Raw genomic sequence first — 14,731 nt, forward strand, 5'->3', positions numbered from 1 at the left:
GCAGCCTTCCCCGGCGGGTCTCTTTAAGGCGGCAATCCTATTACCTGGGAGGAAATCCCACGGCGGGATTATGAAGGCTCCGGGCGGGGGGGAGGAGGAGCACCTGCTCCCTCATGAGGAGCGACCACGAGTTGCGCCTCGGAAGCACCACCGACCGACAGGCCTGGGCCTGGCCTAGTCTTCAGCGGGAAAGGGCTTGTGGCTTCTTCCCCTCGCGGGAACGAGAAGGGCAACCAGGCTTTGTGTGCTTTCCTGGCTGGAGCGCCGCCTGCCCGCCGAGTTTTCCTCATTCTCTGAAGGAAAAAGAAGAGGAGGAGCTCCTCCTTGTCCTCCTCCTTCTCCTCCTCCGCGGCCATTTGCCTCCGCCCCTCGTCGCCAAACGGGACTTATTCGCGGAGGAGCAGCGACGGAGAAGGAAGGTGAGGTGTTGGCTTCTCTTTTTAGGGGGTTTCAGGGGGAGGAGAGGCCTTTTTTTGAGGGGGGGGGGAGGTGTGTGGAAAACCCTTCGAAGGCGCGGGAGGGCTCTTCTTTTTCCTCAGTCGCTTCTCCCCCTTATCGCGGCATGCTGTCCCGCCTTTCCTTTTCCTGCCTCTCGCTTCAGGCTCCCTTCCCAGCTCAGAGCGCCACACATTTGCTATATATACACTGTGAGTTGTTGTTGAGAGTTTTCCGGGCTGTATGGCCATGTCCCAGAAGCATTCTCTCCTGACGTTTCGCCCATATCTATGGCAGGCATCCTCAGAGGTTGTGAGATCTGTTTGGAAACGAGGCAAGGAGGGTTTATATATCTGTGGATAAGTAAAGAACAACACTCAGAAGACAGGCGAATTCCAGACAAGAAACAATCAGGGCTAGCTAACACCTCCCAACAAAGGATTCCCCCAGGCAGGAATCAGCCAGGCCTTGGAGCTGGAAACTAGCTTTATATATCTATATCTGTGGAAGGTCCAAGGTGAAAGAAAGAACTCTTATCTGTTAAAGGGTCTGGAGAACAAGCCCTATGAGGAGCGGCTTAAAAGAGCTGGGCATGTTTAGCCTGCAGAAGAGAAGGCTGAGAGGAGACATGATAGCCATGTACAAATACGTGAAGGGAAGTCATAGGGAGGAGGGAGCAAGCTTGTTTTCTGCTGCCCTGGAGACTAGGACACAGAACAATGGCTTCAAACTACAGGAAAGGAGATTCCACCTGAACATCAGGAAGAACTTCCTCACTGTGAGAGCTGTTCGGCAGTGGAACTCTCTTCCCCGGAGTGTGGTGGAGACTCCTTCTTTGGAGGCTTTTAAGCAGAGGCTGGATGGCCATCTGTCGGGGGTGCTTTGAATGCGATTTCCTGCTTCTTAGCGGGGGGGGGGGGGGGGGGGTTGGACTGGATGGCCCATGAGGTCTCTTCCAACTCTACTATTCTATGATTCTATGAAGGTAAGTGTGAATATTGCCACTGATTAGCATTGAAAAGCCTTGCAGCTTTTCAGTGCTAATTGATTGCAGGAATCAAGCCAGGCTTTGAAGCTGGAAGGCTTTTCAATGCTAATCAAGATGATTATTTTGTGTGTGTGTGTGTGTGTGTATCAGGAGCAACCTGAGTTGCTTCTGGAGTGAGAGAATTGGCCGTCTGCAAGGACATTGCCCAGGGGACGCCCGGATGTTTTGATGTTTTACCATCCTTGTGGGAGGCTTCTCTCATGTCCCCGCATGGAGCTGGAGCTGATAGAGGGAGCTCATCCACGCTCTCCCCGGGTGGGATTCGAACCTGGCAGCTTTCAGGTCAGCAACCCAACCTTCAAGTCACAAGGCTTTTATCCCCTAGGCTATCGGAGGCTCCATAGGTGATTCATTGCAACATTCACACTGGCCTCCAACAGACAAGAGTTCTTCCCAATCCCTGGTCTTTCCATAGATATATAAACCTCCCTTAGCTACTTTCCAGTATACCTCACAACCTCTGAGGATGCCTGCCATAGATGTGAGCGAAACGTCAGGAGAGAATGCTTCTGGAATATGGCCATAAAGCCCGGAAAACTCACAACAACCCTGTAGTTCCGCCCATAAAAACCTTCGACAACACAAATACTGTGAGTTCTTTAAAACCTCCCCCATAAAAGGTAGGCACAGACAAGGAGGACACCTGCTCCTTATGGAGGGCTGTTCCTTTTTGTTCATTTTGTTTGTAATTCCTCCATATTAAAAATATTGACACATAGATAAAGCTATCACATCTTTCACAGTTGATCAAAGCTATCATGTCTTTCACAGTTGATCAATCTGAATCAAGTTGATCAATCATGAATTTCCGTTCATGATACCATCAGGGGGTGCCTTTCCAAGGTTTCTTGCTACCTCAAAGCAAACCCAGTTGTAATTTTTGGGGAAACAATTGGGTTTTGGGGTTGCTGTGAGTTTTCTGGGCTGTACGGCCATGTCCCAGAAGCATTCTCTCCTGACGTTTCGCCCACATCTATGGCAGGCATCCTCAGAGGTTGTGAGGTCTGTTGGAAACTGGGCAAGGGAGGTTTATATATCTGTGGAAAGTCCAGGATGGGAGAAAGAAGTCTTGTCTGTTGGAGGCAAGTGTGAATGTTGCAGTTGATCACCTTGATTAGCACTGAATAGCCATACAGCTTCAAAGCTTGGATGCTTCTTGTCTGGGAGGATCCTTTGTTGGGAGGTGTTAGCTGTCCCTGATCGTTTCTTGTCTGAAATTCCCCTGTTTTCAGAGTGTTGTTCTTTATTTACCTTCCTGATTTTAGAGATTTTTTTAAATAGCCAGTTTCCTCCTTTCTGTTGAAATTGTCCACATGCTTGTGGATCAAGGAACATGAAAGGCAATGCAGACTACTGCAACCAGAGAAGTCAGCCATAGCAGAGCACTTGATTAACCAACCTGGACACAGCATATTATCTGAGAACACAGAAATGCTGGACCATTCTAATAGCCACATGTCAGACTACACAGAGAGGCCACTGAAATCTACAAGCATGTGGACTATTTCAACAGAAAGGAAAGCAAGACTATTCAGTGCTAATCAAGGTGATCAGTTACAACATTCACACTTGCCTCACGCAGACAAGAGTTCTTTCTCCCAACCTGGACATTCCACAGATATATAAACCCCACTTGCCTAGTTTCCAACAAACCTCACAACCTCTGAGGATGCCTGCCATAGATGTGAGAGAACTTCAGGAAAGAATGCTTCTGGAACATGGCCGTACAGCCTGGAAAACGCAGAGCCACCCAGTGATTCCATCCATGACAACATACTCTTAGCTATTTATTCAACAGCTGTGGGTCCATGGACCATAATAAAAGTTTATTCCAGAATGCTTCTGGAACATGGCCATACAGCCTGGAAAACTCACAGCAACCCAGTGATCCGGCAATGTTTATAAATACGGAATATTGTTTTGAATTTGCCAGTAGCAGGTAATAATTTGGGGTCATTCTAGTTGTCTCCCCTCAGGCCAGATATCACTTTCTACGCCTATATACAGACTTTGCGCCCTCCTATTGATATGCTCCTACAAATGCATACCCAGACAAAGATATCACACCCTTCATACTTTCTTTGTTTTGCAAGCCTCCCCTCAATATATACAGAGACAAGGATATTACATCCTTAACAGCGTAAGATTCTGTTTTCAATCCTCCCATGTGTTCAACTTTAATAATGTACAAGGTTGGGATCATTTTTTTTTGCAACTCCCACTTTGTATGTACCCATAACCGTTTATAATATACAGTAGAGTCTCACTTATCCAACATTCTGGATTATCCAACACATTTTTGTAGTCAATGTTTTCAATACATCATGATATTTTGGTGCTAAATTCGTAAATACAGTAATTACTATTTAGCATTACTGAATATTGAACTACTTTTTCTGTCAAATTTGTTGTATAACACAATGTTTTGGTGCTTAATTTGTAAAATCATAACCTAATTTGATGTTTAATAGGCTTTTCCTTAATCCCTCCTTATTATCCAACATATTCATTTATCCAACGTTCTGCTGGCCCATTTATGTTGGATAAGTGAGACTCTACTGTAGATTGTTTTAACTTTCCCCCTGCCTGGTGTACACTGTTAACATGTTATATGGCTGCAATTTCGTTTGTATTCCCCCCATGTATATATTCTTTTTAGAACTTGCAATTCATTATTGTTGTTGTTACTGTATTTACTCAATTCTAATGCACACTTTTCTGCCCCATATATACATCTCTAAAAAGGTGAACTCTCTCTCTCTCTCTCTATCTCTCTCTCTATATATATATATCTTTTTTATAATGAAAGAAATATGGCATTATTATTACAATATTTGCAACTTTACCCCCAAAATGTATACACCTTTAACAGTTTATAATTCTGAAAATGTATACTGTACACCGTTATAATTTATTATTATTTCGCAAACGCTCCACACACCCTTAATGGCTTATAATTTTGGTAATTTCTTTTGCACCCTTACTCACCCCAGTATGTATACACCTGCAATAGGATTACAGATTCCTATAGAGAAGAAATGCCTTGGAATGACAAGAGAAAGGTTTAAGTGAACTTTGCAACAGCAGTACAAGACAGGCAATACGTTGCTGCACAGGGATGACATTCTGAATGCCTTACATCAAATTGGAAATTAAGATGAAATTTATGACTGACTGGATTATAGCATTTATTCCTTAATATAAACGGATTAAGTTATGCTTTCAATAGCATAGCTACTAGGAGGTACTGTATATATAATTTTGCATCTATGCCTTATGTTATCACAGGTATCCCTCTCCCTCCAATGATGATAAAACAGGTTGCATATTGGCAGCAAAGTGGGAGAGTATGTCTCCTAATTGTGACAGGATTTGGTATGGGTTAAAGTAAGAGTGAAACTGAAAAGGGTGTTTTCAACAAATACTGTATTTGCTTCCTGGTTACTTTTTCATTCATCTGTAACATATACTCATATATTCTTCCTTCATTTAGTCACTTTCAGTGTTCTACCTGTATTAGTTGCCTGTTTTTGAGAATGTGCTTCTACTGAGTGTACTATCAACTTAGCAGAAACTGGAGGATTAAATGCTATTTGGCACCTCTGTCTCCAGCATATTCAGAGCACCCATGTACAGTTACTTTATATTCCAAATGTCTGAGGGCAGTATTACTAATTACTAAAATCTTCTTGATTATTTCTAAATACAGGGCTGTAAGAGCTGCTTTGGGGCTTTGTAACTTGATCCTGGCTGGAATTGTGTAAACATTAGATATGATTAGTAAATTACAATGAGAATGGCTTCCCCTTCCTTTTTCAGAACGCTAACATCCTGTGCACAGCATGTAATCTCACTTTGCGGTGCCTTTTTCAAGAGATTATTTAAAGTTTGGGTTTAAATAATCCATAAAGGATGGTTTGGGGTCCCCTCCACTTTGGAACACCTTCTCTTAGCAAGTAAGCAAAGCTTGGAGCATCTCTTTGCAGTTTCTAGTCAGGATAAAAGGATTAGTTTTTATGTTGTATTCGTGACTGTCATCAAAACATGAATCCACCCAGTTTTTGAAAATAAATTTAAAGGTACTTCCTTTTGGAATCTGCTAGCAGAGTAGTCCCTTCCTCTTATGTGTTCTGGATTTCTTGCTGAACCCAAAAAACACTTTAACTATAACTGAATTACAAAGGTTCAAAGAGTTATTGTGACATGACTAAATTCCAAACATTAACTATAACCAAATTACAAATGTTGAATGTTTGGAGTTTTGCCATGTCACAACAACCCTGCTTTCATACAAAGCTTTTTCTGAAACTGAAAAATTCCCTCTGTTTTTCAGGCAGTTATGTGAGCACCAGTTGGATATTTGTATGTGTGCCCCCCCTTTATACACACACACGTACATACATATATACATACACAATTAGTAAAACAAAGATTCTCCCAGTGGTAATACATATTGCTATTATGAGAGCCTCTTACTTTAGTTGGAAAACATGAAACATCTTGTGTGAAAAGAAAATGTTAAGCTTGAACAATTTGTGTAATTGTAGTGCAAGCTGTTGTCTGTTTATAGCTGTTAGAATTATATTCAGAAACAATAATATACTGTATGTTAACCAGTTCACATATTTGCAGGATCACAAGTCAAAACAAAATCAATTTGTTGGTCACCTCAAATTCATCTATAGTTCAATAAATAGTGGCTTTAAAATATCACCAGTAAGATCACAGGAGCCTTGAGATCAATTGCTATGCAGTTGTGAATATTTTGCAAAAATTTGAGGAGATGGGGGATGACTTCAGCAATAGCAGTGCATTCAACAGTAGGCTACAGACATACTTCCAGTTTTTTGTCTCTTCTCGACAGTAGAATTAACAACAAATACTACAGTCATTGTTTATATTTAAAATGAACACTGCATATTTGGCTACTATGATGAGTATACCCATATAAATAGCATGCATTCAAATACACACCTAATTTCATCTTTATCTATATATCTATAAACCATCTACAGAGACACTTCGTTACCTGTTTCTCAAATTCTAATGAAATATGTATGCATGTGGCTTGAAGTTGCCTGTTAACATATGGCGACTCCGTTTTTTTAGGCAAGGAGTACTCAGCAATAGTTTTACCAGTCCCTTCCACTGAAATATAGTTTATCGCACCTGTTGTTCATTGGCCATCTTCCAACCAATACTAACTAGGGCTAACTCTGCTTGGCTTTTATGATCAGACGAGATTTGACGCCTTTAGGGTACTTAGGCCATATGAACGGAAGAATTTTTCATGCCAAAACTGCAGAAATATATACTTACTGAATGGTAAAAAGATGTTCTTTGCTTATGCACATGATACTCTGTCTTTAGTATCTGTATTTGCAGAATGTGGCATGGAAAGACTCAACAAACATGCGGTGATAAAAGAGAGCCAGGCACCTCAACATTTGTCAGTCAGTACTGTCAATCTTAGTTATATTACAGTCATGTATGAGCGCCCGCTGTTAGCCCCAGCTCCTGCCAACCTAGCAGTTCGAAAACATGCAATAGATCTGGCAGGAAGGTAACAGCGCTCCATGAAGTCATGCCGGCCACATGACCTTGGAGGTGTCTATGGACAACGCCAGCTCTTCGGCTTAGAAATGGAGATGAGCACCAATCCCCAGAGTCGGTTACGACTGGACTTAACATCAGGGGAAAACCTTTACCTTTTATGGATGTAGAAAAATGAACCTAGTGAGTTAAGATAAACTACCCAGGTTTTCCTGTATGGGACAACATAACGCAGTGGCAGAATAAGAAACATACACACATAAACACCAGCTTCAATTTCTAGTTTCTTTAGGTGACTAACTTGAATAAAAGACTTGGAAAAGTACTCTCCTTGAAACTTCCAAAGTGTTAAGATTAACTGAATTACTTAACTGATTCCAGGCTCTGTCTTTTTCAAGCTAAATTTCCTTATTGGTTACTTTTGATAAATGGATTGCTTAAATAGCAAATATCCTTGAATTAACAGAGTAATATTCAGAATGGGGAAGATATTATTGGATTATTTTGATACCACTAAAGGCTTATGCCATAAGTAATATGTCTAGTGTAGCTTGAAATTTAAATCTTCCAGTTGTGCCAGTATGACCTTTTAAGAATTCCAACCTTTCAGACAGGCAAGTCCAGACAGACAGAAGGTGGGAGGCATATGTGCCAGTTTATCCTTTTTGGCTCAGAGTTGAGGATGAAACCTCTGTTTGAGACTCAGGTTATTTGGATTTATCTATTTCATCAGTCATGCAAAATGCAGACTTGTGAAGGCTAATTTCAAAGTTGCTAGGCTGTTTGTGTCTTGTAAGATGTGGGTCTTAAAATATTTTATTATCCAATGTTGACACCCAGGTTCTTGTTTGAAACACTTCAGTAACTACACAGTATACAACCCATAAGACATGTTTTCATTCTGCAAGATGACTCTCATTGTCTTGTGTAATATGACAGTTGCATTGGGAAGCTTTCTAGAATTATACTATTGCTGAAGGCAACACTTAAATTTGTCTTGTATAGTGCTATGAAGTTATGTCATATGCTATGATCTACTTACCAGTTTTATCCAATTCTATAGAACACTTGGTATAAATCTCTATTTCCACCTTTATATTTACTACCACTACTTGTAAAAGGTCTGCGGTCATCACCTGCTGGATACTGAAGTTGTCTTTTTTTAGAAAAATCCACTTGTCAGTTCTTGGACTGGATTGTCTCCAGATAATTAATGAAGACAGTATTTCTGTAGCCTGCAATGCTAATGGCAGGAGATGTAACTACGTGAGATTATGAATACCCTGTTTCCCCTAAAATAAGACATCCCCAGGAAATAAGACCTAGTAGAGGTTTTGCTGAATTGCTAAATATAAGGCCTCCCCCAAAAGTAAGACCTAGCAAAGTTTTTGTTTGGAAGCATGCCCGCCGAACAGAACACCAGAGCATGCAGGATCGGTAAATGTACGTACCATAAAGTGTTGTACATGGAAATATTGGTAGTAACAAGAAATTCTTGACAGGATTCACAGTTTGTCTGGTTATGCTGATTTATGGTGACAACTACTGTACAGTATATAATAAATGTTCAGTTTTTTTGTTCAACAATAAATGTGAATTATTCTTCATGGAAAAATAAGACATCCCCTGAAAATAAGACGCAGAGCATCTTTGGGAGCAAAAATTAATATAAGACTGTCTTATTTTTGGGGAAACACAGTATGTACTTGGAAGGCGGTTTTCTGTAGCATCGAGACATTACATTAGCATTCCTTAAAGTTTCTATATGTATGCATTTATTTTGTATGCCTTTTCTTTCAAAGTGGGACCCACAATGTTTTACAGCTAGTCTGTCTGAATTTATTTTCTAATTACTCATTTGAAAGTCATAAGTCTTTTTTCCTCCTGAAACATTCACAGTTTCTTTCTCTTTGCCCTTCTAGTAATAATGCTGAGCTTTTTTCGGCGAACACTTGGGCGCCGGTCTATGCGCAAGCATGCCGAGAAAGAACGACTAAGGGAAGCCCAGCGAGCTGCAACTCACATCCCTGCAGCTGGAGATGAGAAGTCCATCATTACCTGCAGAGTCTCTTTGCTGGATGGGACAGATGTCAGTGTAGACTTACCGGTATGATAAAATTCAGTATCTTTTTTGGCACTGCTGGCACATTTGAGAATGTGTATCTTTTGTATTTCCTCAGATATGTGTGAACGTCAGTCATTGAAAAAATTAGAAAGAGGTGCTAATATGTGAAAAGGCATGAACCCAGTTGTCAAATACGTCAGTTGAATAAGTAAAATGTTTTGTTTAAATTTTGACCCAAATCTCTGTTCAAAATGGAGATAATTTGAATGTTGGTCTCAGAGCTGTTGGTAATAACTCTAGGAAGCAGGGAATTTAAAGTCTCATTTCTATTTTAAGTGACACGTTTCAAAAGTATAAGGCTTGTTTATTGAACCTCTTTTGCCTGTGACAGCTCTTAGATCTGTGACACCTTAGAGATTATCAGGTTTCTGACGTGAGCTTTGTTAGACAAGAGTTTAGACTAATCATAGTGAATGTATTAGTATTTTAGATGCCAAAGGACTTTCAATTGTTTTTGATTGACATGTAATGTAGCAGCCCTTTAGATGTCTTGGATAATAGCTTTTTCATTGTCTGGTGATTACATGTACATTTTGAGTGTAATATAATATGAACATTAATGCTTAGAGCCTGGAAAACTGTAGTTTACACTGAGATATTTCATTATAAGACACATTTAGGATTAATCTTTAATTTTTGCATGGCTGGATTTCAGAATTACAGTTTAGGACAGAGTATGGATATCAATGTTCAGAGAGCACAATGTCTTAGTTTTTTAGGCCTAGAAGCAAAAGATTGAGCATTAATTTTATATGTAAATGGTCATCATATCAACAGATTAAAAAAAAGATACCTGAGCATTATATACCTAACTATAATGAAGTTTGACAGTAACGTTGTGAAGAAAGAGTGTACATCTTGTGCATTGGATGAAACACTAAAGATAATTTCTTTTACTAGTGTGAGCAGACTAAGAAGGTTGCTTTTTGTTTTTTGAATTTTTCTCCCTTTTTGTCCAGAAGCCTTATGAGCCGCCAGCAGAGATGGTTGAAATGCCTCTAAGTGGTTTATAGCTCATTATATGATTATCCTTCTGTCAAAAAATTATGTCTGTGTTTCCCCTTTGAATTATATTGTCATTAAATTATCACAATTTTGAAGTATCATAACGAAGATGATTCCTTCCTTAGAACAAGGGGGCTACTGTTTTGGCCCAGGGACTGAATTCCAATTTCGGAAAGTTCTCAAGCCAGCAAGTATTTCACCATTAGGTAAAGCTAAAGCCACAGAGTGGATCTCAAACAAAGGAGTGGGACTATAAATCTTTCCAATCTGGACATTTTCCCAGAAAGCATGCAACACGCAGTTTAGTTCTGCACATATCTCTTCGTGAATAAACCTGGTGGAATAGCATCCTGGGCAGCATACCTTAGTTTAGTCCTGTGTTGCGGTAATTTTTTGGCTTGCAAATCAGAGCTCCTCTCTCATACAAACCTTTCCAAAGGTACACACCAAAATAACTTTCCAGTGAGAACCTTTTCAGGATTTATTAACATTCCTAAATACACTAGCCATAACCTGGCACCACATTCAGATAGACTTTAAGAATTTTAAACAAAGGAATTTGTGTCTGAGTTGCAGAAATGAATAGGACATATATTCCTTCCCAACAAAAATCTGTTCTTGAATATACCAAGCTTTTTTTATGTCAACAGGGAAAGTTTAGGAAATGTGTGACAATGTTTGGCGGTAAAATCTTTGCTGATCCAACTACTATAGGTCACACAGAGTTTCTGGCTGATTCATATCTACCTTTCATTTAACCCGCTTAGTTTACTGGTTATCCAATCCAGAGATTTTGTTGCTTTAGGCAGGGAATTTATAACTGTGTAGTGGTGATTATTTGCTGATATAACAAAGAATAGAACATAATAGAATAGAATATATTATGTAATTCCTCTTTAGTATCACTGCTCTCAAACAGGTATAATGTTCCCTAACTCCTTCTTTAATTTAAGTTCATAGCTGTTCAAACCACTGATGATATTCCATAATCATGGAAGTTGGCCAAGTTATTTGATTATACTCATTTTACTAAGGGTAATAAAGACATTTAAAAATTGATCACTCATATTTAGGAAAAAATGCTCAATGCTTTCACCAGGTTATTACAATAACACAATGAATAGTCATCAGTTTTTAAAAAATTTATATGCATTTCTTAAAATATCCTGCTAAATTCATTTCACTTGAGATGAATGACCACATCTCTCCTGTCTCGAAGACAAAGGAGACCTGTACTGCAGAAACAGTTTGTGATTATTGCTCTCTTTCTCTGGCATTTGAGGTGAAAATGCTACCCTTTTCTTAATATCGTAATTCCAATCATGTTTGTTCCTCTGGTTTCAAACATATTTCATTTTGATGTACTTGATGTGCCTTTTTGCTCTGTAACCTCTCTGGGATGTTGGGCATGGGAAAAAGGGAGGGTAACAGTTGTGCGGTCCCATGGTGAAAAATGCTAGTAACTGAGAATGAATGCTTGGGGGCATTCATTATTTCCCATGGCATGGTAACATTAGTTCACATTTTTCCTGTGCCCAAGGAGGGCACTTTTCCAAGAATGATGTGCTCTGTGTGTGGGCACACTTGGGATTTTAGTATTCAATAGCCATTGCTATTTCTTTAAAGTGAATACTCTTGTGTTAAGAATTTGATGTTTTGGGATGTCAGGGGTTTTTCCACAATGAGAGCCCTCAAAAGTCTGTTTTTGATTTTTGGCCAACACTAGATTTTTGTTTTTGTTTTCGGACAAGAGAGCAAATTGCCTAGGTAAAGATCAAATTTCAGGCAAGATTAGTCACTGACCCTTTTATGGTTCTTCCATAAGGGCCATAAGAGTAAAGGCCAGAATGATGTTAGTATTTCTCATCCTGAAGGAATTGATAGAGAAGCTTACTGTAGTTGCTAAACATTGAGTGGAAAAAAACTCGCTGGTTATGATATGTGTGAATTACAAAATCATGGAATTTTGTGTCATAAAGCTTTTCTGTGTTTCTACAAAGTGTACAACATTAAAATATTTGGGGGAACATCAGTTACAACTTGATATCCCAGCTGTCAGTTTCTGTGCTGCATTATGAACCTGATGTCTGTACCACTGGTTGATTGCCAGTGGTATTTCAATGACTGTCTCAAATTTCAATGAAGTCTCAAATTTGTGGCAAGATATTATTATTATTATTATTATTATTATTATTATTATTATTATTATTATTATTAACTTTATATCACTCCACCATCTCCCAAAGGGACTTGGGGCGGCTTACAAAACAGCACAAATTAGTGCTATAACACATAAAATATGAGTCAGATATATCAACATTGGTAAACAACACAATATTAAAACATAAACAACACTTACAAAAGTAAAACCCAACTCAGATTAAATAAGAAAGGTATGAGAAGGAGTTTAATTACTGTGTGCATTCTCATGTATAATACAGTTAGAAAAATTGACTATGGTCGAGACTTAGAAACATTAATGTTCTTAATTCAACACTTCCAGGTTTCCTCTTTCATACCTATTTGACTTTTGTGTGTACAAAGTTGCTGAGAGTTTGTGTTAATACACTAGGAACCTGTTTGTTATTAATGGTTCTGCTTAACAGTTCTAATGGACATTCATGGTTAAAAGTGAAATCTAATATTCTGTGATACTGATTGGCTGCATTTAAAAATAAACTTCACAAGGCCCTCAGGCACTTCCTGGACTACAGACTGCTTTTCATTCTAATGAGTTCTGAAATGAGTAAAGAAAGCACCTTTTAATGACCCAAAGCATCTCAGTAGCTTTGGTTTTAGCACTAAAGACCTGTGTGGATTTCAAGAGGAGTAAACAATAAAGAAAGCCCTCTGCCTAACACAAGAGTGTCAGGGTGCGGAGCTTTATGAGAAAACATTGTGATTCACCCAACCTTCACAATCTAGTTCAGAAGTGATAACTTCTGTGATTTGGCACTAGGTGAAGAAGGAAGCTAGCATTTCAGAAAGCGGGGGAGGGGTGTTAATATTTGTATCTCTCTTTGTTCTCTGCGGATTGGTGTGAAAAGATGCTTCTCTGTCCATATCCTCCAATACTGTTTACTTTAGATTATTAGGGATGATGTTTCTTTCAAGTTGAAAGCATTCTGGGTATGATTAAATAGGATTGAGAAAAAAGTTTTCCACAATAAATTCATCTCCTCCAGACTGAATTAATTCAAAAGGGTCAAGCACATTAAAGGTTTTTCCTATCATGCAGTGCAGTCTTTTTGGATAAAAAGAAACAAGGAAATTTATGGCACCTTTAAGACCATGCCATTTATGTATAAGCCCAAGTGAGCTGTCATACATGAAAGCTTGTGCAAGACCAAATAAATTAATCTCAAAGGTACTAGAAGAGTGAAGACACATCTGTCTTTATGAAGGGTTTTTGAAATTAATCTTAAGGATGCAAACTTCACGTTGTGCATCTCTTGACCCAAATCCCTCTATCTAGGATACTATGTTAAGTGTTAGAACCTCAGTCCCATCTCTTTATCTGTTTCTGTTCACCATGCCTCATAGAGATCAAAATGAATGTCAAATCCTTATTATGATGAGTATTTTGGAGTGTTTTTGATTTACAAATTAATTTGTTTCTGCTTACTTTTTCAGAGTATACAAAATCACAACTTCTTGCTTTGTTGTCAAACTCATAGGCATAGCGTAGGGGTCCCCGAACTATGGCCAGCAGGCTATATGCTGCCCATCAAAGCCATTTATCCAGCCTCCGCAGCGGCGGCTCCCACCTTCTCTACCAAGGAAGGCGTGTGTGGCGCAAAGGAGAAAGAGGGAAAGATGTGCATCTTTCCCTCCTCTCTCACCCCACGTACAACTTTCCCGCTGCTGCCACCAAGGAAGGCGTGTGTGGTACGAAGGAGGAGGGAAAAGTGCACACCTTTCCCTCCTCCCTAGCCCCATACACACCTTTCCCACCACCGCCGAGGAAGGCGCACACAGGGTGAGGGAGGAGGGAAAGGCGTGTGCCTTTCCCGCCTCACTCACACCTCACGCGCCTTTCCAGCCTCCACTCTCACCCATTGTGTGCCTTCCAAAGCATTGCTTGTTTAGAACGGTATTTTAATTATTATTTAATTAATAATTACTGATTAAGGGGTGCTTTGCTAGTGCTTTTGGTGCACAAAGGCAGAAGGGGACTGGACTAAATAGCCAAAGGAGTCTTTTCCAACCCTCTTTATTATTTTTATTGTTGTTGTTATTATTATTATTATTATTAACATTGAGGCTATATTTGTTCCCATTTTGTTTTTTGTTTTTACTTCAAAATAAGATATGTGCAGTGTGCATAGGAATTTGTTCATAGTTTTTTTTTTAAACTATAGTCCGTCCCTCCAACGGTCTGAGGGATCATGAACTGCCCCCCTGTTTAAAAGGTTTGGGGACTCCTGGCATAGCGTCTGCCTTTGATGATATTGCTATTGGTATAAGATTGCATTGTCTCCCTTTTGCTATCAATTTAAGAGGCTGAAGGCAGGTATATTCTGGTGCTAATATTTCCTTACCATTGCCTGGTCTTATTTTATCCC

The 14,731-nt window shown here is 39.4% G+C and overlaps 1 protein-coding gene across 3 annotated transcripts in view; it reads left to right on the forward strand.

The window, feature by feature from the left end:
• Positions 1 to 284: 284 nt before the first annotated feature.
• epb41l5 (erythrocyte membrane protein band 4.1 like 5) overlaps positions 285 to 14,731 on the forward strand; it is a 77,017-nt gene continuing 62,570 nt past the window's right edge. For 2 of the 3 annotated variants that reach the window (XR_010001852.1, XM_008109926.3), the window contains exon 1: positions 8,959 to 9,143. Coding sequence is in view for 2 of the 3 variants with exons in the window: in XM_008109926.3 (XP_008108133.1) it covers positions 8,964 to 9,143 (180 nt within the window). In the remaining variant the exon portion in view is untranslated. Of the gene's footprint in view, positions 420 to 8,958; positions 9,144 to 14,731 lie in introns of those variants that run through there. The other variant, XM_016994036.2, reaches the window with a different exon arrangement.

The sequence above is a fragment of the Anolis carolinensis genome, chromosome 1 (assembly GCF_035594765.1).
Source record: "Anolis carolinensis isolate JA03-04 chromosome 1, rAnoCar3.1.pri, whole genome shotgun sequence".
NCBI lineage: Eukaryota > Metazoa > Chordata > Lepidosauria > Squamata > Dactyloidae > Anolis > Anolis carolinensis.